Source organism: Paroedura picta, chromosome 5 (assembly GCF_049243985.1).
Source record: "Paroedura picta isolate Pp20150507F chromosome 5, Ppicta_v3.0, whole genome shotgun sequence".
NCBI lineage: Eukaryota > Metazoa > Chordata > Lepidosauria > Squamata > Gekkonidae > Paroedura > Paroedura picta.
The window spans coordinates 49,427,076-49,448,465 of record NC_135373.1 but is presented as its reverse complement, the minus strand read 5'-3'; the positions used below and the strand labels follow the sequence as shown (position 1 = coordinate 49,448,465).

Here is a 21,390-nt window from a genome sequence, read left to right as displayed (position 1 = left end):
TATGGTATTGACACCTTTTTAACCCCAACTTCCATTCTCCAAATATTGTGAAAAGAACACCCAACAGGGAATTATTTCATTTATTTTTTAATTATGAAGAGATGAGCTCATGAACTTCCCTAAAGTTTAGTGGACCAGGTTTCTAGTTGCTGTAAACTATAAACTGGTAAGCTTCCAGTAAATGTGGTGGGGAATTTTAAATTTATTAGTGACTAGAAAGATTGGGAACAAGATTTGGACTTTTATGATGCCTTTGGAAACCAGGACCTTCAAACTAGCAGAAAAGTCAATGCTATTAACTGCAAAAACACTAAACTACATAATGCCATGTTCATATTCAAAATGTATTTCTTCCCCCAGTGACAGCAAGAATGTCAAGGCATATAAAATTATTTCCCTCTATAGAGAGCAGAACATGGTATTTGTGACTTTCACTTGAAAGGAGACAGGATTCAAACACATCATATCTAACCAAGCCAATGGCCCTTATTTTTTCTTCCCATAGCTATAAATAAAGCCTTGGTATGAGATAGTGTATTAACTGAAAATGTGGTTGTCATATAGAGATCGATTAAATTGAAACAGTTTGAATTATGTGAAGGTTATTAGCAGTGTAGTTTTGGTACTGAAGTTGTTTTTGCATAATTAAAAATAGCCAATGCCATATCTTGAGAAGACCAAGGAATAATTTATCTTCACATTAAGTGGCATACTAAATATATGTTCAATACATTGAGCTGCCCTATACTGAATCAGACCATTGGTCTACCAAGGTCAATGTTGTCGACGCTGAATGACAACAGCTCTCCATGCTTACAGGCTCCCACATCACTTCCTACCTGACCTCTTTCACTGGAGAGAATGGGGATCGATCCTCTGGGGACCTTCTGCATGCCAAATAACTGATCTATCACTGACCCAGAGCCCCTCCCATTACATGGTTTTAATTCACTATCCATCAACAGCCATATATTTATTTTAAGAATGATTTTATTCATAATTAATATTATTAAAATATTATTAAATAAAATTTATATATAACAATCTCCTCTTGGATGCACATCTTAACATGAGGGGTTTTCCATCCCTCCTCCTTCAGGAATTAAAAAAACGCATGATCAGGAAATGGTGAAAAAAAAACAGAAATTGTTAAATGTTTTCTATGCCTTGGCTCAGTCATCAATCTAAAGGGAGACTACAACCAAGAAATCAGAACAAGATTGAGAATGGGGAAAAGAAGCTAGAAAAGATTCTAGCTACCAAGATCAAAATGATTCATACTACAGTATTCCCCATTATTACGTATGGGTGTGAAAGTTGGACAATGAAGAAAGCTGAAAGGAAGAAAATCAGTTCATTTGCAATGTGGTGTTGGAGGAAAATTGTACAGACACTGTGGCTGACCAAAAAAAGACAAATAAGCGAGTTGTAGCTCAAACCAAGTCTGAATGTTCCATAGAAACTTAAATGAGGCTATCATACCTTGGTTACATTATGAGATGACAAGTCACTGGAAAAGACAATAATGCTTGGAGAAGGTGAAGGCAACAAGAAAAGAGCACTAACCCACATGAGATGGATTGCTTCAGTAAAGGAAGCCATGCCCTTTAACTTGCAAGGCACATTTTGAAGGTCATTAATTCATAAGGAAAACAAAAATTGTAAATGACAGTGACACTTAATGCCCACATATATTTAATTATCCTTTATTTTTTTCTGAGAGAAAAAGCACATTCATTAAAGTGCAAGCAATACACATCACATAAATTAGTCAAGTTGTGTATGGTCAATCCTATGTCCCTGACAGCATTTTCATACTCATGTTAGCATGGCACAGACTCCACTAGTTGTTATCCTATGGTCATTGTAGAGAAAGAAAGGACAACACCCTTGTACTGTTGTGGCACACTGCCTCTAAGTGTAGCCCAGAAGGTAGGACAAAACAGCCACCAACCTCATTAATCCCAAGGAAAACACTTCTATGAGTAGCAGTCCTGAAATTAAAATGTTCCACAGAACTATGCAGACATGGTCTTCAGTTGCTACTGGCAGCTAATTTGATTCCCACACAGTTGAAGTTTTGCCCCCTCAAACATGAGGCATAGGGGACTGGCTGTCCATGCTGATGGAATGCCTCACAAATCCTTAACATGCATCATCTTCTGCCTGATCATTTCTACTGTCATCTCCTGTTTCTCCTCAGCAAACTCCAAACATTTTAGAAATGAACATGTGGAACGCTCACCTTCTTGAATCTCTTGTCATGGTCAATCATTCTTTGAACAAATGATGTTGGTTGGTCCAGCTGCAGATTGTGCTTCTCACTTGGCTGCATTCTAAGGGCTGGCATCTGAACTGGGTGTCCTCTTAGCCCAGGAAAAATGGTGAAACCATCCACCCAACTTATTTACCTTGGCATCCTATTAAATTCTATTCTCTGTGTCTCCGTCTTTCACACTTAAGTCTTTGTTGATCAGATCATCAGTTCTAAAATGCAACCTTAAAGTGGTACAGTTCTTCTTGAGTCATCTCAACTTGCTTGTAGTGTCTCCTGTTTGTGCCTTTTGCACATGCCTGTCTTGCTCCATGGTATGGGTATCCACCCATAAATATCACATTAGAATTGCTGGGACTTTTATGTCTGGCTCCAGATTTTTGGTAATTTGGTAATCAGCCATGTCACAAGGGATCCTCTGTAAGTACATTATCTTGCGGCAGGCTGCCTTGGCTTCTGGGTGTATTATCCTGCTCATTAGTTGCCTCCCGCCACAGACCAGTCACCATTGAATTGCTCTCTAGTATAGTTTGTCATTAATTTGTTGGTCTTCTTTCAAGATTACCCTAAGGCAGGTTTTACATTGGCCTTTTCCAAAGTTTTTTGCTGTGGTGAGATTTGTGAACCCTCCCATCATAGCAATTCCATCCAGTCTTTGTCATTTGTGGACATCAATTTAATTCCTGGCAAGTTTCATACATTTTACATCGAACAAAAACTGTCCAGTAGGGAAAAGGCTGCAAAACTGCCTTGCACTCTGCCCCCCTCCCCCCCCGGTTCTCTGTCCTGTTCGCTGCATGGCCACCATCAGCTGGCTCATCCCTTGTTCATTATGTTGGTCCTGCTTGTCCAGATTCCAAATGGGCCAGCATTCTGTGCAAGTGTATTCAGCACTGGGCCTTCCTCCTGGTGAATTTGGGATCCCCTCATTTCATTTTGGTGTGGCCACAGCTGCCTCAACATTCCACCTGATAAGATTTGGGCCCTGGCTGCTGCTGTTCTGCAGCTTACAGTTACATAATCACCCTGAGACTTACTAAATATTCTTTCTGTTCTAATTGTTAATAAGTTTAGATCAGTATGGATCATCAGTCATAGCACTGTCTTCTGGGCTGGACAATATGCATCGTCTTCTGGATGGGAGATTTGCTTGGCCACAACCAGAAGGTACATATCACTTGGCTTGGGCAGAGAAGAATGTGCTGGTTTTCCATGTTGAACACCACTTCTTGTTTTTGACCACTTGACACCATGATTATACATCTCAGGGAAAATGATCTGCCTGCTCAGAAAACAGGCAAGTTTCACCAAGCAATTACTTTGGGCCTAGATATCATTGCTGCATGTTTACCTCTCACTAAGCTAATTTGATTGGAGCTCCTTGGGCACCACAACTGGCATGACACCATCAGTTCATGGTAGGTGGATTTGTCCAGAAGTAAAGTTTACAAGTATTCTAGACTCTGGGGGGTTCCACTGTTAAGCGCACACAATTTTTTTGTTTTTGGAATCCAGGGTTATATAGGGTAGATGGTGTTTACTTATCTAAATGGGGATGGACTTTTGGCTCCTTAGCATCTGGGATGACTTGCTTTACTGGCTGCAGGCTTGGGAGCTTTGGCGGGAGCATAGGGGTTCCCCCCCTCTTGTGGCATTGGGACTGAAATTTTGGAGAGGAAAATGGGCCTGTTTGGCCACCTCCCCTGTTCGGGGACTCTCCTATGGGGTCTTTGGGAGTTGAGTCATTATGCGGCATGCCCAGTTTGGGGGCTGTTTGCAAGCTCCCCACCAGGTGGCAAGGGGAAACATTCAGTGGCACCCACCCACGTGGCAATCACAAGTCTTGCAATTTCTCCAGCAGGCGGGCTGGGGGGTTTCGTCTCAGGCAGGTCACCTGAAGCAGGGATCCCTCACAATGCTGTGCCAATGCTCATTGATCTGTAATGAATGAAGCTGTGGCCAGTTTCCTTCCACAAAAGTGTCATTATGGTTTTTCTCCTCCATGCTCTCTCTCCCTATTAGGCCCTGAGCATGCAGTCCATGTGTTTATTGAGCAGCATCAGAAAAACTGTAATGAAGAGTGATGAATGGGGTTGCCCGTTCTCTTCACAGATCCCACTGATAAGACTACAAAGTGCCAGATAAAGCTGTCCTAATGATTGCTTTCCCAGGAGATGGATGGATGTGCTGGCTGAGCAGGTCATGGGGCTGGAATGAATGAGATGGTAACCTCCTAACAGAGCACACTGCTCATGGAAGCCCCTGATCATGCTGTGGGCTCAGCAGGCAACTGGTATCATACTGGAAATGGAGCCTGTCCTGGCTTCTCCCCCTGGTTGAAGGTTGCCTGCAAAGAGAATCAGAGATGTTCTAGACTGAAGGTGCATAACAGATGGCCGTAAGAGTTCTGCACCTGGGTCTGCAGTAACCCTCTGCACTTTACAGGGGATCCCCTCATAGCAGGCTGCTCCTTTTGGGGACACAGTATAAATACTGAGCCAATACTTACCTATTTCTTGTAGGGAGTTGCAACAGATCTGTACCTGCACCTTCTGCTGGAACTGCTGTATGGCCTAATCCTGCAAGAATGGAGGTATCAGAGGTGTTTGTTCCGGTCTCCCCATGCTAAGGCTGGTAGTCACCCCAAACTGCAGGTGTGCTTGCTGTCTCCCACTTTCAGGGGACAGGGTGACTTTGGTACAGGATGTCAGCACATAATAGGAGTGCATATCTGCCAGCCACCCTCCCTTTTCAGCACTCACTGCTAGCCACAGTTATGGGAGGCAGGATTATTAGGCAAAGCACTGAATACATGCAAAAAGGTAGGGGAAGATGATTACCGATGTTCCGGTTTGAGGCTGGGAGATCCCTACCCTTGCTTACCTGTGAAGGGTATATTGTCCTTGAACTCTTTCCTGTTGAGAGCTTCTCCTTTTGTGTCTGTGTCCTTGGGTGGAGGACCTGCAAGTTTTCTGAACAGACCAGTCTAAGTGAAATGCAACTATGTGGTTTTTGTTCTGTCCCTCATTTGTTCGGAATTATTCATTCTCTTAAACTGGGATAAATGTTTATCTAATTTCATCAAGAGCCACAGTGGTGTTCTGGTAAGAAGGCTGGACTAGGATATGGGAGACTTAGGTTCAAATCGCTACACTGCCAAGCTTGCTGCGTGACCCATGGGCCCGTCATACATTCGCAGTGTGATTTATGAGGATGACTGTAAACTACTGTGGAACCCAAAAGCTGAGCTGCAAAACAATGTTAAAACAATATTTAAATATTATTACAAATATTTACTAAAGTGCACCAATAATATATTAAAAACAAAGTAAAAACAATACATATCTAACTGCACATGAAGAACAGACCGAACGTGTTTCAACCCACAGGGATCTTCCTCAGTGGTCAATACATAATGTACAATGCTCTCTTGTCTAAAAACAAATTCTAAAGGTTTGCTGGGTAACCAAGAGGAATCCTGGAAAAATGAATGTTAAGGACATGTTAGAATGAGCATATATTTTAAAAGGAAGTCTAATTTATTTTATATGTTTGAGGTTCATAAACAAAGCTTTTTCTGACACACCAGAAATTGCTCTATTGATGTAGAATAAGAAAATAGCTGAGGTATGTATAGAGATACTCTGTTTGAAATAAGTGCATTTTTACCTTTTAATTTTTGAATTGTAGATTTTTATCTCCATTTTCTTTACAGAGTGGTGATCTCAGACAATATATTAGAAGATAGGATAAAACAAAAAACACTTTAGAAACATTAGTTGGGGCTACAACAAACAGTAAGTCACCACCATGTTTATTTTTAACATTCATTTTTCTAGGATTTTTCTTGGCCACCCAACAAACCTTTAGAATTTGTTTTTAGACAAGAGAGCATGCTTATTTAAAGACCAAACTTTGTTGGTCTTAAAGGTGCCACTGGACTCAAATTTTATTCATGTACCATGATGACAGTGTAATATTAGTGCTGAATATTCCCTTCCAAGGCTCTTTGCCTGAGCCAAATTCATATGCCATCTTTAAACAGCCCCGTGGCGCAGAGCGCCACAGACTGAATAAAGCAGTAAGGGCACTGTGGGAGGAGTTAGGGCGGGCCCTGTCTGGGATAAAAACTCGGGGGGGGGGGAGCCTTGCAGCCTTCTCCCGGCCGGCGTTGAAAAAGAATAAAGACATATGAGAAGGCTCAGGAGAGCCTCGGGTGGGGGGTGGGCCTTGCAGCCTTCTCCCGGCCTCCGGAGCGCCCTCGCCGCGTCGCAGATGCGGCGAGGCTGCTCTGCCGGCTGGGAGAAGGCTCAATAGAGCCTCGGGTGGGGGGTGGGCCTGCTCTCAGGCCATCTAGGGCCCATTTCATTACAAAGTGAAATGGGCTTTAGATCTAGTGAGGTATATAAGACTCGAAAAGAGATGTATTTTCCTCTTTTTCTATAAGAATACAGTCTTTCAAATCTGCTACTCTATGCTTTATAATAATACCTTTATATCGAGAACACCAGTACCTCCCTAATCTATTGGGCCACTAAGTGTGTTCAGCCAAGTGAAAACTTTAATTATGCTCGAGATAAAAGGAAACTTGTATCCACATTGCATAATAAGATGATGACCAAAAAAATACATTAGGCAATATATACATCTTGATACTTAAAATTCTGCTCGCCCCAAAGAGGGTAAGATTTTCAAATACAATTGGTTGTAGTTATATTATATAACACAGGCTAAATTTTGATAAGATAAAGACCCCTAGATATTTAACTGGTTGATGATTTTTCTAATGAGACAGAGCAAAATCTCACTATTTTTATAAGTACAGCAGATTTTGTCAAATTCATGTTATATCCTTAATGTAATAATATTATCAATAAAGAACTCATGCTAATTGTTATAGATGCTGAAAAGGTGCTTGACAGGATAGAACACCCAATTTTTACTAGACTGTGTTAAATGGGGTGATTAAAAATTATTTCACTCATGTATGATCAACAATAGGCCATAATGCCTGCTAACAGCAGTACCTCATATGTCTTTATTCTTTTTCAACACACATAAAGATAGTTCACTCTCCCTGTTATTGTTTGTTTTGGCAGCTGAACCATTAGCAATAGCTATGGTATTTCAGATGGAAGAAATGTAGAATCCAGTTTGGGAAGCAATGTTCAATAATCTGCCTACAAGGAGATGATATAGTACTAACATTAACTAAACTAATTGATTCAATTTTTGAGATGAGCTCTATACACTCATTTGGAAAAGTCACAGGGGGTCTGAGAAGAGAGTTGGGGTTAATGAAGAAACCCAGGAAATATTTCACTCAGGAAATATGAAGAATGAAGATTGAGCAGTTGCTGGTGGAGGCAACTGCAGAATGGCAGCAGAGAAACGCTGCCTGAAGGAAGAAGCCTGTGATCTGGAAGAGAGAGGCTGTAGGAAGAAGGGACAGAAAGTTTCAGCTGAGGAAGACAAGGGGTTCTTTCAGAAGCAGTACCTTGGTATTATGTATTCCACTGTCTTCAGGGAGAAGTCCTGACAAGGCAAAAACTACTACCTTCATACCTGTGACCCCGTCTTCAGCATAGAGAAGAGATGGATCAAAAGGAAGATTTCCAAGATAAGATGGAAGATATTTATCAGTGGCTACTACCATGGTGACTGACGTGAACTTCTACATTCAGAGGCACTAAACCTCTGGATGATGGGCGCTGAATGAGTTAACATAACACACCGATGCTCACTGCCAGTCTTAGATACGTGAGTAAAACTCTCAAGCCTGCAGGGATTAAGATATGTGGACATCCTTGTGTACTCTTCCAGGCAATCAAAGAGGTCAAAGGCTGTGATAAGAGTGTATGATGAGGTCTAGCTAGGAAAAGAGTGCGTAAGCAACATGTACTGAATAAAGCCTGGGGTCCGGAGAAACCCTGGGAGAGAGACAGGCAGAAGATTCCCTTTTCTCCAGATACCAGTGTCGTGTGTGTCCTTTCATCCCTACAACTGGCGTCCGAACAGGGACATTACCCGTTCATCAACGCCTGGAATAGGCCCCGAGTGCACTTTGCCGTCCTTACGACCCCCATTGGTGAGTATGGGTTCAGTTCTGACACAGCCTCAGAGAGAACATGTTAGAGAGTTACAGGCTCTATGTCAGAAGAGTGGCAGGTCCACTTTTGACCAAGACATTCAAGGATTACTTGATACTATTTATCAGCAATGTCCCTGGTATCCGGAAAAGGGCTCGCTCAAGATTAGTGACTGGGAAAAAATAGGAAAGGCTTTACACAACGAACCCCGTGCCTCAAGTGACGTACTTCTGACCTGGTTTCAATGTCGTTATGCTATTGACTGTATTTGTTCTGTTTCTTCTTCTGCCTCTCTCCTGCCTAAAGATGGTCTAGACTGCATTCCTGTTGTTCCTCAGATCTATCCAGCTTTGCCAGTCTTCCTCTCTCTCCTTCATCCCCATCTTTTCAGTCTTCAGTCTTCCAGATAAGGAGACTTTCTCTCTAGTTCCTCATTGCATCTCTCCCAAGGAAGCTCTGCAGAAAGAAATTTCTCAAACAGCAGACCCAGAGGTCATTCTTGAAGATGAGATGTTGGCAGTCTGTCCTGTAATTCAGACTGACAGACAAAATGCCCAGGATGCAGCTGGAGCTGCTTGGGGTGGAGGTGAGCACAGGTGGGGACTCCCTCCCTCCTTCCCCCCACACTGGACCCGCAATCCCAGGACTTCCACCCTCCCTCCAGGCTCGCACTTACCAGGCTGGCACTTCTTCCATATGGAGGAAGTTGGAGGGGGATGCGGCCAGGAGCGGGACATCCTTCCTGATTGGCCATTTATTGAACAGACGGCCAATCAGGGATGGGACAACTGGGATAGCCTCCCAGGACCCTCTTAATGTTTTATTTATATGTTCAGATAAAAGGGAATTTCCAGACAAATTGTTTTTGTGACTAATTAGTTTTCCTTAATTTACACAGCTGAAAAGTAAAGGGGAGTGGGCTTACCACAGTTAATCAGTCTGTATTCTTCTATAATGAAAGACCTGGGAAAGATTCCCTAGACACAAATTCTCAATGAATGCTGAAAGCCTAAAGCAGGTTTCAACAAATGTCTGTCCTGACAAAGCCTCCTGCTATTTTTACAGTTTCCTGCAGGATGGAGTGTGCTTTCAAATACAAATTATCATCTGTCATACCTGGATATGTCTGTCAGTTATTCCCATACGGGACATTGCTACTCATAACATTATCTACCAGCTAACATGTTTTAAAAGATCCTCAAAGTTGCCAAGAGATCAAACACCACCTGAAATAGATATTTGTGTCCTTATACTGATTAGTTTTAAACAACCCATAGCACAGAACCCCAAACCCCAATCTTATTTTCAAATATAGAAGAACTTAGTAAGTGTATTTTTAGTCTTTATCCCACCTTCTTTGGACAAGCTCAGGACGGTGTATGTGGTTCTTCCCTTCACACACATATCTTATTCTTAAAACAACCACGTGAGGTAAGTTAGGCTGGGAGACGGTGAGGGAATAGAATTCTCATTTTCCCAACTGCAGTTAAATATTTTATCATCCTGCCACAAATGAATGCAAAAAGACCTGCTTTTGTTCAAAATTTCAGAGAAACAATGCTTTAAAAAAAATCAGTCTTGCTGGAAGGGATGCCAGCCTCCTGGTGGGAACTGGGGCTTCCCCAGAATTACACTTCCTCTCCAGAGTACAGAGATTAAGTACCCTGGAGAAAATGGATGCTTTGTAGGATGAATTCTATGACACTGGGTTCCACTGAGGTTCCTTTATTCTCTAGACTCCATCCCCAAATCTCCAGGAATTTCCCAACCTGGAACTGGCAACCCTACCCCCATCCCCTGCCAGTGGTCAGGGGGGACCTGGCAACCCTACTTGTTAGTATAATGTTGTTGAGCTAAAGATGAAAACACTGCATGCTACAAGTCTGCTGTGCAGGGGCAGTGACAGGTGTCTTTCCCATTGAAGAAAGGCTCTCAAATGCCCCCATCCACAGGGCTGCTTCCTTGGTACACACTCCTCAATGGCACGGTAGAAAAGCAGTTTTCCAGCCGCTGCAGGGGCCTGGGAAGGGGCCACATTCAGTAGCCAAAATGTCTCAATGACCTGGCTGAAGGAGAGATTCTCTCTCTGCTGTTTTTCTCCCATATATGCTAATTTTTCACACATAGGGAGAACTTTTAAAAGTTGGAACTTCTGTTGGAACTCATTCTTCCCATCCTCTTCTCACTTCCTTGGATTTGTGTGGTATATTTTTATTTTGCTTTAATGTATCCCAATAGGTTGCTGTTAGCCTCCTCGAGCCCCCCACCCCACCCCAAGGCAGCAACAATGGATTCAAGTATTTCAACACCAAGTGCCACCATTTTTCTGTGCTTGGTAACCATGACAATGAGACAGAACAAGCAAGACATGTTTGCTTAAAAGAGTATCCAGTCAGATAACCTCTGAGTAACACCCCTCTCATTAAACAATCTATGAGAAATGAAGAGCTCTTGCACTGGGAAAACAAAATCCACTCTCTTTTGAGAACTGTTGTACAGAGGTATCTAAATGAGAGACCAACCTAATTTTTGTTTTAGGTTTAAGATGCTATGTGCTTATAAAGGAAGATGAAACAGCGAATACTCCCATGGGCATACTCCTCAGCAAACTTCGTCTTTTCTTTGCTTTAACTAGAGAGAATGCCCTGACCTGGATAGCCCAGGCTAGCCTGATCTCAACCAAGGAAATCCAAGGTTGCAACGCAGAAGCAAACCACCTCCCAACCATTTAACTAGCTTACAAAACTTAGTGATTAGTCTCTGTATTTTTCATAATTGCATTTCTCCCTGTACACCTCTTGACACCGCTGTCTGTTTTTATACCTCCTACATACAATCCTAGCCACTGCATCATGTTTGAAGAAGTGGCATCTCTATTTAATCTTTAAGGTACCACAGCATCTTAGTTATTTTTGCAGCAACAGATGGCTATTTCTCTGAAATTATTCAGGCAAATAGTTTGAACTAGATTTTCAATAAGTAAATGGTAATTTCTAGATTCCTTGGTTTATAAGAATTCATCACTTCAGAATACAATTCCAAATTGATCCTCAAAAACACAAACCAAACCCTAATTGTCTGAGATTTCCAACTGGGCACCTGATTGCAGGACAGCAATAAAGTGTCTTGGGGATCCTCCATGGCCTGCTTGTACATCAATCACAGATGCCACCACTGTGTCTCCAACCTGCTTCCCTCCATCTATCTCTTTCACACCTCTGTGCTCTCCGATACCTTGTAGTCCTTTGTCCCTAGTCAGGTATGGTCAGGAGAGGCATTGTTTCAGAGCTCCAAACCTTCCTTCTGGACTGCCCATACCAGGTTCAGCTGCCTCCTCTGAACTGTGTCTCATTTCCCAGGGAATGTTCCAGTTCCATCTCTGTCTTTTCTCTCTGGCTGTCCTGACCTGCCAGGTGTGGTATTGTAGCCTGGCCCCCTCCTGAGCTCCTTCCCCCTAGGTCTGACCTGCAGACCCATCAGAGGTCACACAGCCACCTGTGTTGCCCTTGTTTCCTTCTCGTCCAGTCCCCTCCTGCTCTACAGCCTCCTTCCTGCTTCTTCCCCTCCCTGGCCCCCTCCCTCCAGTACCCCACTGTCATCTAATAGTCTGTTTGGCTGGGGCATGCCCTGCCCACCCACTATAATTCTGGCATTCCTTTTGACCTTGCCTTTTTTTTTTTTACGGCTGGACTGTCAGGGGTGCCTTGATGCCATATGGGCTACATGGGAATACCCAGGCAGCTATACTAACTAACAGAATACAGATTCCCCAAGTTCCTTAATTGTTATGTAAAATTTGAAGCACAGGAAAGTATTTAGCAGGTGTGCATGACTGGTTCCCCACATAACTGTGCAAAAGGCACAGTAGAAAACATGAAAGGAAAAAAGAGACATGCCTTTGTATATCCATGAGCAGATGGAGGAGCAGATGCTCCTAAGGGGTAAGAGTATCAACCAGAACGCCAGAGAAAGTGCAGACTTTCTGCTTATGCTTCCTGTGCTACGAGGGCCTGGGAGTGTGGATTAGATATCTGCTCATTTAACCTCTAGTACAGGGGTAGTCAAACTGCGGCCCTCCAGATGTCCATGGACTACAATTCCCAGGAGCCCCTGCCAACATTCGCTGGCAGGGGCTCCTGGGAATTGTAGTCCATGGACATCTGGAGGGCTGCAGTTTGACTACCCTTGCTCTAGTATAAAAGTGGCTAAGGGGAAAAGAGGCATTGCAAAGCAAACAGAAGCTGACCTTTGCATGTTTTCCCATCCGGCTGCAGGGTAAATCCAACCGGGCAACTGCAGCGAACTCCTGTTGCTGTATCCTTGCAAGTACGGTCACAGCCTCCGTTATTGACAGCACATGTTTCTGAGGGAGGAAAGAGACAGAAATTAAAGGCGAGTGTGCGCGAGAGTGTGTGTCAGACAACACATTTTAGATGTCTCCACATTCTGTATAATGTTCCAAAGCCACGTAAGCTATCTGTAAGGATAGAAAAACTACGTTTTTTCACAAGGGTTTGAAGGCTTTCTTGAACTTTAGCTCTATAGCTTTAATACTATGTAGCCTAATTCGGAAGAAAGGCTGATAGAATTCAATAGGGTGTACAAGTAAACAAGTACAGAACTGCAGCTTTACTCGAATATAAATCCCATTAAAATCAGCAGACCTTACTTCAAAATGAAATTGTGTAATATCATATAAACTATTATGTTTTCACACAGTAAAGCCTAAAATAAGAGCAACCATGAAGCAAACACTGATCACTGTAATCAAGAGGGTAGTAAATTACATATACAGAGAGACCATAGGGGTTTTTTTTTAGAATAGAATTAAGCAAGTACTTGTCAATTCTACATGTACTATAGGAAGGCAGGATAATGTTTTATTATTTAACACTGAACTTCAGGATAGATAACTTGACTTGAAAAGAAGACATACAATAAGATAAAGCTGTTTCGTGTTCATTAGACCCATTAGGCTTATTATTTTTAAAATTTATATATATATATTTATTTATATTTATATATACACATATATACAGTATTTGCTGGCGTATAAGACTACTTTCCCCCCCCCCTGAAAAACATGCCTTCAAGTGGGGGGGTCGTCCTATATGCCGGGTGCATTTCAGTTGGGATAGACATAGCTGCCCATATTGGCCCATAGTACTGTAATGTTATGTAACAAACTCTATATTTTGAGTGGAAATGTTGGGAGGTTGTCTTAAAGGTAAAGGTAAAGGTATCCCCTGTGCAAGCACCGAGTCATGTCTGACCCTTGGGGTGACGCCCTCTAGCGTTTTCATGGCAGACTCAATACGGGGTGGTTTGCCAGTGCCTTCCCCAGTCATTACCGTTTACCCCCCAGCAAGCTGCGTACTCATTTTACCGACCTCGGAAGGATGGAAGGCTGAGTCAACCTTGAGCCGGCTGCTGGGATTGAACTCCCAACCTCATAGGCAAAGCTTTCAGGCGGCTGCCTTACCACTCTGCGCCACAAGAGGCTCTTGGGAGGTTGTCTTATACGCCAGCAAATACGGTGTATATATATTACACCATTATTACATAATAAAATATTAAATGTCTAAATTATTTTCTTCTCTTCAAATCACTCAATAATCCTCCCCTTTAAACCTAAACAATGTTCTCTCTTTAACATAATCATTAACATAGTTTATTACTCTATTATAACTTATATTACTTGATGTAATTGGGGTTTTATATTGTTTGATGTAACTGCGAAGACCATATGGTAACAGTAAGAAAGGTAAGACCCTATGGCAGGCTTTCTCAACCAGGTTTTCATGAAACCCTGGGGTTTCTCGGCGGCCCTGGAAGGGCTTCCCAAATGGGTGGGAGTAATTTTTTTACATTTTTAAAAAATGTGTTACAATTTGGTCATATTGACCGTCCCCCCCGCAATGGATCATGATGAGCCTGAAGGGAGTGGGAAGGGAAGGGGCCCTGGATGGGCATGTGCACAGCTAAGCTTCCCTACTATATTCTGCACCATCACACCACTTTAGGGGGTTCTCAATGGTAAAAAAAGTTGAGAAAGGCTGATCTATGGAATCAGTAAATGAAAGTAAGGTCTATGGGGTATGAGTGGAGCTTATTTCCAAGTAATACTCTAGTAGTGGGTCTGTAATACTAAATTGGGGGAGGGGGGATGCTCTAGATAAACTTCTGAAAAAAAGTAGCAGGAAAAAAATGCTCATTTTGAAACTGAGAATTTCAAATACTTTATTTCACAGAAAGAGTTTAACAGAAAATTAACAACATCCTTCATTTTGACCTGTTCTTATTGAACTACATGCAAAAGGCATCTGGATTTTGTCCTCTTAAAGCTTTCTACAAATTGAAAGGAGTTTGAAGTGGGCGGGGATGGCATAATTGAGGTCACTGAACCCATTACAAGCTGTGGTACTAAAATTTCCCAGTGCTTGTAGGATGTTAAACAGTAGTTGGGCAAACAGTGAACATTTTCTTTGTTTACAACAATCAAAAATAAGTATCACTCTACAAATGAAGATTGTAACTTCATTAGAAAAGTGCTAGTAAATGCATAATGCAACATAGACATAACTGTACTGATTTTATGCAATGGACTGAAGTGTGAATTCATCCCACAGATTGGGCTGGCACTAGATGGCATCATGTATCATTTTCCTTTTTCCCAGGTAGTAATATTGCATGACCTCAGCGCACCTTGAATTTCAGTGAAACCACAAGCAGAAACCAATGCAGTGGCAATGGAGTAGGAACATTTAAAACATGATGATTATTTGTACTATGTAAGGACAGGGATGGGCAATCACACATTTCCCACAAGGTATAGTTTGAATAGTTAATAATCAGAGAAAGAAACCTTTCCTACTGTCAAATATTTTGAGATCCTAGGGAAAATATTTCCAAGTCCTTTTATAAAATTTTATTGTCCGCAGTTATACTCATTTGGTTCAAAATTGAATTTTAGTCTCTATAGTGATATTTGTTTGCCGCCTATCATCACTATGAAGCTAACTGCTGATTCAAATTTACACAGCAACGGGTTTGCATTATCTGGCAGTACTATCAAGTATGAAATACATGTTACACTCAAACGCATTCATGCAGCGGTATCAAACTCATTTGTAACAAGGGCCAGATGTGACAAATGTCATTTGGTCAGGCTGGACCATTGGGGAGGGGGGATAAAATGTAATGCCATGTACTAGAGCAGGGGTAGTCAAACTGCGGCCCTCCAGATGTCCATGGACTACAATTCCCAGAATTCCTGGGAATTGTAGTCCATGGTCATCTGGAGGGCCACAATTTGACTACCCCTGTACTAGAGATATGAACTTTATAAAAGACACAGAAAAGCCCAATGAATAATACTATTTTTTCTCAAAAGACAAACATGCTTTAAACACCCAACATGCTTACAGTATTTCCTTAAAATATCTCCCTGATGCCCACCCTCCCACTTCCACCACTTATTACTCATTAGCACTGGGACAGCATACAGGGACATAATGCACAGCATCTGTCATCTGACAATAAAGGTAATGGCCAGTTGCTTGTGGGGTGAATAAAAGCCCTGGCCGGGCTGGTTCCGGCCTATGGGCCATAAATCTAATGGATTACATTTTAAGGGGCAGCAGATTCTGGAGGAGGTTGTCTGGAGAAGAGAAGTAGCGGTGGGAGAGGAGGAGCTTATTGTTTCAATCCCAACAACTTTTCTGCTGCAACTCCTCATTAAATGATTCCCCCCCCCCAGGGGGGAGGTTGCAAATACATGTTTGGCCTCATGCTCACTGTTTGTCAGTTGAGTTAAAACTGTTTGTGAGATATATACAGCCACCTGTATATGGTGTCATGTTTTCTATATAAATAAAAAGTTTGTTGATAAAGAGCCTGTATTAATATAGCTTTCTTGTTCACTGTAGGGTACCAGGAGTGAACAAAAGAACTTAAAGACCGATGCAGTTGAAAGATGGTCCAGTTGAAAGCATCTAAAAACTCAGCTTGACTTCAAAATCTAGAAATGACTGGAAATATTTCATGTAGAATCTGACATGATTATAAGGGCATGAACACTGAATTCCAGGGAAAGATGTTCAAAAGGGGCCAATATTGCTAAACACTGTAGGCAGTGAAGCTGTCCCATTATTTAATAGCTTTAATCTATCGGACCCTGAACAAAAAATTATATTTTGATAATTTATATGTTTTTAAAATCTGTTAAACATTTATCAGCAAGATGACCATACATGGTCATGTTGACCTCCCCCCATAAATGGCCAATGATGGGTCTAGAGGGAGTGGGAAGGGGAGGGCCAGTACACAGCTATGCTTCCCAACCATATTCTGCATGAACTCACCACTTCTGGGGTTTCTTGAAGTCTGAGGAATATTTCAGGGGGTTCTCAATGATAAAAAAGTTGAGAAAGATTGATCTAAGTACATAAACATTAAAAAAAAATCCTTGTTGGAACAGACCAGTGTTCCATCTAGTCCAACTGTCTCACTGTCTCACACAGTGCTCAAACAGTTTCTCTGGAGAGTGAAGAACAGGGCACAAAGGCCAAGCCTTGCTCTGATGTTGCTTCCTAGTAGTAGTATTTAGAGATTTACCACCACTGAATGTGGAAGTTCTCTTTACTCACCATGACTAATAGCTACTGATAGACATATCCTTTATGAACCTGTCTAATCCCCTTTTAAAGTTTTCTACACCTGTGGCCATCATTACCTCTTCTGGTAGCAAATTCCACCTTTAATTACTTACTGTGTAAAGAATTATTTTCTTTTGTCTATCCTGAATCTAATGCTCGTCAGCTTCACTGGAAACTCTAATACTTCAAGAGAAGAGCGGAAAATTCTTACTCTCTACTCTGTGCATAATTTTATAAAACTCTATCAAGTTCTCCATGTCTCTTTTTAAAACTGAAAAGTCCCACACTCTTCAACCTTTCCTTCTAGGGAAAGCACTCTGACTTTCTAATCATCTTGGTTGCCCTCTTCTGTACTTTTTCTAGCTCTGCAATGTCCTTTTTGAGTTAAAGTAAAAAGAATTTCACACAGTATTCTAAGTGAGGCCTCGCTGAATTTAATTCCTTGATTAGAAATCCAACAGTCATTGGCATAAGAAAAGACAGCATATTTTAAGTGTAGAAACTGGACTTTAACAAAGCAATACCAATAAGTCAAGCAGCTGAAACTAATTCATTTACCAGTCCAAGCTTTGGGAAACACCAGAAACCATTAAACTGTCAAAGACAACACACAGGACTGGATCAGATTAAATCACTTAGATTTAGTTCATTCTCAATCTACTACTTCAGCAGAAAATGGGGTTAAAATAATTAGGAAGTTACTTATGAAAGCAGAGGACTCGCATGTAAATTCATCCTTGGCAGGAGTAAGTTACAGAACTGTATTATTAGGGGCCATTTCGCACGGCTTCAAAATAGCACAATGGTTGCTAATTGAAAACGCTACTAATTTGCCTTAACGCACGACGTCGCAGACAATCTGCAACACTCCTGAAACCAATCAGCAAAAAGCGCTTCGTTGTAGCGCTTTCAGGGGAATCCAGAAAAGTGGATTCACCCTCCGGATAGCGATACACTCCTGCAACCAATCTGCAACACTAGCGCTAAAGACCTGTGCGTTACCATTGTTGCGGGTTCTTCAAAGTCCCTCCCCCTGGCTCTCTCCTCCGATCTTCCGGCGAAGCGATCGCCATTTTTTTTTCTCCGAGCGAGCGGGGATAAACGCACCAGCGAGCCTCTTTCTGTTTAGAGGCTTCCCTGGCTTCAGTCCTTCACCTTTAGTCACTAAGCACAAACCACATAAAAGCCCGTTTGCTGAAATAAAGTCCCTTTATTTTTTACACATTAATTCAGCCGAAAATCGGGCCCGTGAGAGGGGGGGGGGATTTTTTTTTTATCACTCGAGGCAGCGTGCCAACGATCATACAATCAAACGACAGCTCACATTAGGCAGCTGGATGGGTCTCTCCGTTGCAACGAATCTACCTAGATTCGTTGCTATGGGTCTGTTTTTTTTTAAAAAAAACCTTTCTTAAAGGGAAAGGGGCTGTTTGGGAGCATGCTAATGGCTGCCCATTGGCTGCTTGACGGCCAGGGGCGGGACGAGCTTGGCAATAGCGCTTCCTTTCTAGCGATTTCTGCCGAGACCGGAAGCCTGTGGGAAACGCTAAAAAACGCAACTGATTCCACTACAAAGGCAGGTATGCATAACGACGAATTCCACTATTTTAAATGGCGATTTTTCATTCCGCAAACAATTTGCAACAAAGATCCCCGTGCGAAAAGGCCCTAGAAATTGGCTATTTATGCCTCCCTAAGAGATCTGATCCTGGTGACTGAAAAGTAGAAGTAAAACCATAGAACACAAATTATCAATTCTAAAAACAAGCCAACAAACAGCTAAAACAGCCAATGAGGAGATGAAATAGTTTCCATAAAACTGACTACAGGCTAGAAACTGACAAATATTGTATTGCATCAGTTAATAAAAGGTGCTATGTTCCAAGGAAGATAATTGAACCATCAGGTGAAGGCCAAGATTGATAAACCTGCTCCTTCAGGGGCAGTAAAACTCCATCAAGGACAAGCTGATTCTACAGTCTTTGAGCAGCTTCTCTATTAATGAACAGCACCTCATTCTTTATTTGAGCTTCAAGACTTCCACAGGTAACATGGTTGTTTAGTCTGTGGGCTAGGAGTAAAAAACTGACATATTGAAATCAGGTAAGGTGGAAAACTTCTTGATATATTTCTAAAAGGTGTCTATCTATGTATTAAATTTTGACATGATAACCTTTTCTAATTCAAATGGGTAGCCGCGTTGGTCTGAAGTAGCACAATAAAACCAGAGTCCAGTAGCACCTTTAAGACCAACAAATATTCAAGGCATGAGCTTTTGAGTGCAAGCACTCTTCCTGATTGGTAGCTTCTACCATTGATGATGTCATCAAGATGACTGAAACCAATTTTCTAATGTAATTATAGTTCATGAATGGAGTAACCAGTGTCAAATATTAAAGCACTGCTGGAAAGCTAACAAAAGCTAAAATAACTACAAATAATTAATACTGATAAGGCCTGTAGCCATTATTATTTTTATGAAATAAGGCATAAATCAAAGAAAAAGTAACCCCCCCACAAATTTATAAGGTTTATGGCATATGTTACTTTACCTAATCCATAAAGTCAACTAACATATATTAAACTAGGGGGAAAGCCCAATTATAAAAATGGGCAGTGTAGGGGTCCGTGGAAGGATGGGTGGCCCCCCCCTGAGGCGTGTGCGCGGGAGGGCGCGGCAGAAGGCCGGGGTCGGCATGGGGCCTGCAGGTGGCCCTAGGCCGGTCGCCGGGCGAAGGCTTCCTGGGGCGTGGTGGTCCCGCGGCTGGAGTGCTTGGGCGAGAAGCCGGCTGAGTGTCCGGCGGGAAAGGGACCCTGGGCGGGAATGGAGCAGGGACGTTGCGTCTTTGATGCGGCCTCCCTGCTCCTTTCCCAAGGGTAAGGGTAAGATGGCAAGAGGATTTACCCGTGGGGAAGGCAGCTTCCTCGGCGCGGCGACTCCCCGGCCGGCCCAGCCGAGGACGGGCCAACCAGACAACTGGCCGCATGGCCCTCAATTTTGCCCTACGAGTTTTTATCACAGACTTGGCCCGCCCTCTCTCCTCTCTTTTACCTCTTAGTGCTTTATTTATACCGCTCCACAGGAGCGGTTTACAGATAACTGTTTACAGATAACTGTAGCTTTTTCTTTTGCCTTTCCAATGACCTACAGCATGACCTGTGAATATTGACTTAGCTCAGCCCCTATGCCTGGTAACCTCTAATTGGTTCTAGCTGCCTTGTCCATAACAGCCCATCATCTTGCCAGAATACCCCCATAAGCCTCTTCCCCAGATGGAGCCAAGGATGTCCAAACCACAGAAGGGGAAGATGGGGATGCCAAGGATAGTCTGTGTAGTAGCAGGTGCCATTTACTCACCTGTGACTCATGTCAACCAGTAGGTTGCCCATGTCGCCTAAGGTGGCCCCACACCAACCATCCTGCCACCCTTCCTGGTACGCAGAGCTGGAGTGGAACCCAAGTGCCTACGATAGGTACCCCCACTATGCTTTTGATACATACCTGCCCCTACTCCATATCCCTTCCAAAAGCAAGCAGCCCCTCAAGGTGCCCAGCAGCTGTCACAGATGCTGTCAGCCCTTCCATTCACTGTTGATGCTGGATGAAGGCTTCCCACTATTCTTGCCAGCTATCCAGCTGCTCTCTCAGTCACTGCTCACATGGATGAAAGGTGGGGAAATGGGCTGAGCTGGGCACCTTGACCTTGTTTGTCATGCAAGGTGCCAAAATCCCCAGTATTATCCAGCCCATCAGTTGCTGAATTAAATGGCTCCAGAGGATGTGTTCTGTCTCTGGCTTCCCTCCCCTCCCCAGTCTCTGCTGCCAACTGAAGACATCAAGTGCTGCATGAGCTAACTCTCAGTTGCTGGTCCTGGGAACTCTGATGCCCAGTGTCTGTAGAATGACAGACCCAGCTACTACAATTACCCTTGGGGGGAGGGGCAGGGTGTAAAGCTGGTCTACAACATCAGTTGCAAACAACATGGGAAAGGGTTCTGGGGAGGGGGGGATAAAGTGGAACATCAGCCCATGTGGACTCCTGTTCCCTTCAGTGCCCTCATAATCATCTCACCTCTCTCACCCCCACACCTCTGCTGCCTGGCCATTATGGTGCTTGTCCCTATCATTCAGCTTCCTCTTACCTTGGCTTATCGCAAGGGAATGGTGGAGTGGGTTCTCAACACCAGAGGACTCAGAGCAACTCCTTTTCTAGGGGAGATGGTGGGGGGCTCCACATGGGCAAAGTCCCCCTTTTCCCTAGGCCCTGAGATAGGAGCCCAGCTCCCTGACTCCTCCCTTGGTCACTCTGAAGATTGTCCCATGATGGTGTCCCAGCTTGAAAGAGGAAGGGAGTCAGGAGGTCCCCAC

General features: G+C 42.9%; 1 protein-coding gene and 1 long non-coding RNA gene across 5 annotated transcripts in view; one reads left to right on the top strand and one right to left on the bottom strand.

The window, feature by feature from the left end:
• Positions 1-21,390, bottom strand: part of SCUBE1 (signal peptide, CUB domain and EGF like domain containing 1) — a 156,135-nt gene that overhangs the window by 62,909 nt on the left and 71,836 nt on the right. For all 4 annotated transcript variants that reach the window (XM_077337820.1, XM_077337821.1, XM_077337822.1 and 1 more), the window contains one exon: positions 12,611-12,727. In XM_077337820.1, the coding sequence (XP_077193935.1) occupies positions 12,611-12,727 (117 nt within the window). The remainder of the gene's footprint in view (positions 1-12,610; positions 12,728-21,390) is intronic.
• Positions 8,252-17,163, top strand: LOC143837708 (uncharacterized). Its single transcript, XR_013231063.1, has 3 exons — positions 8,252-8,363; positions 15,042-15,193; positions 16,293-17,163. It is a non-coding gene; the product is annotated as an uncharacterized LOC143837708 (long non-coding RNA).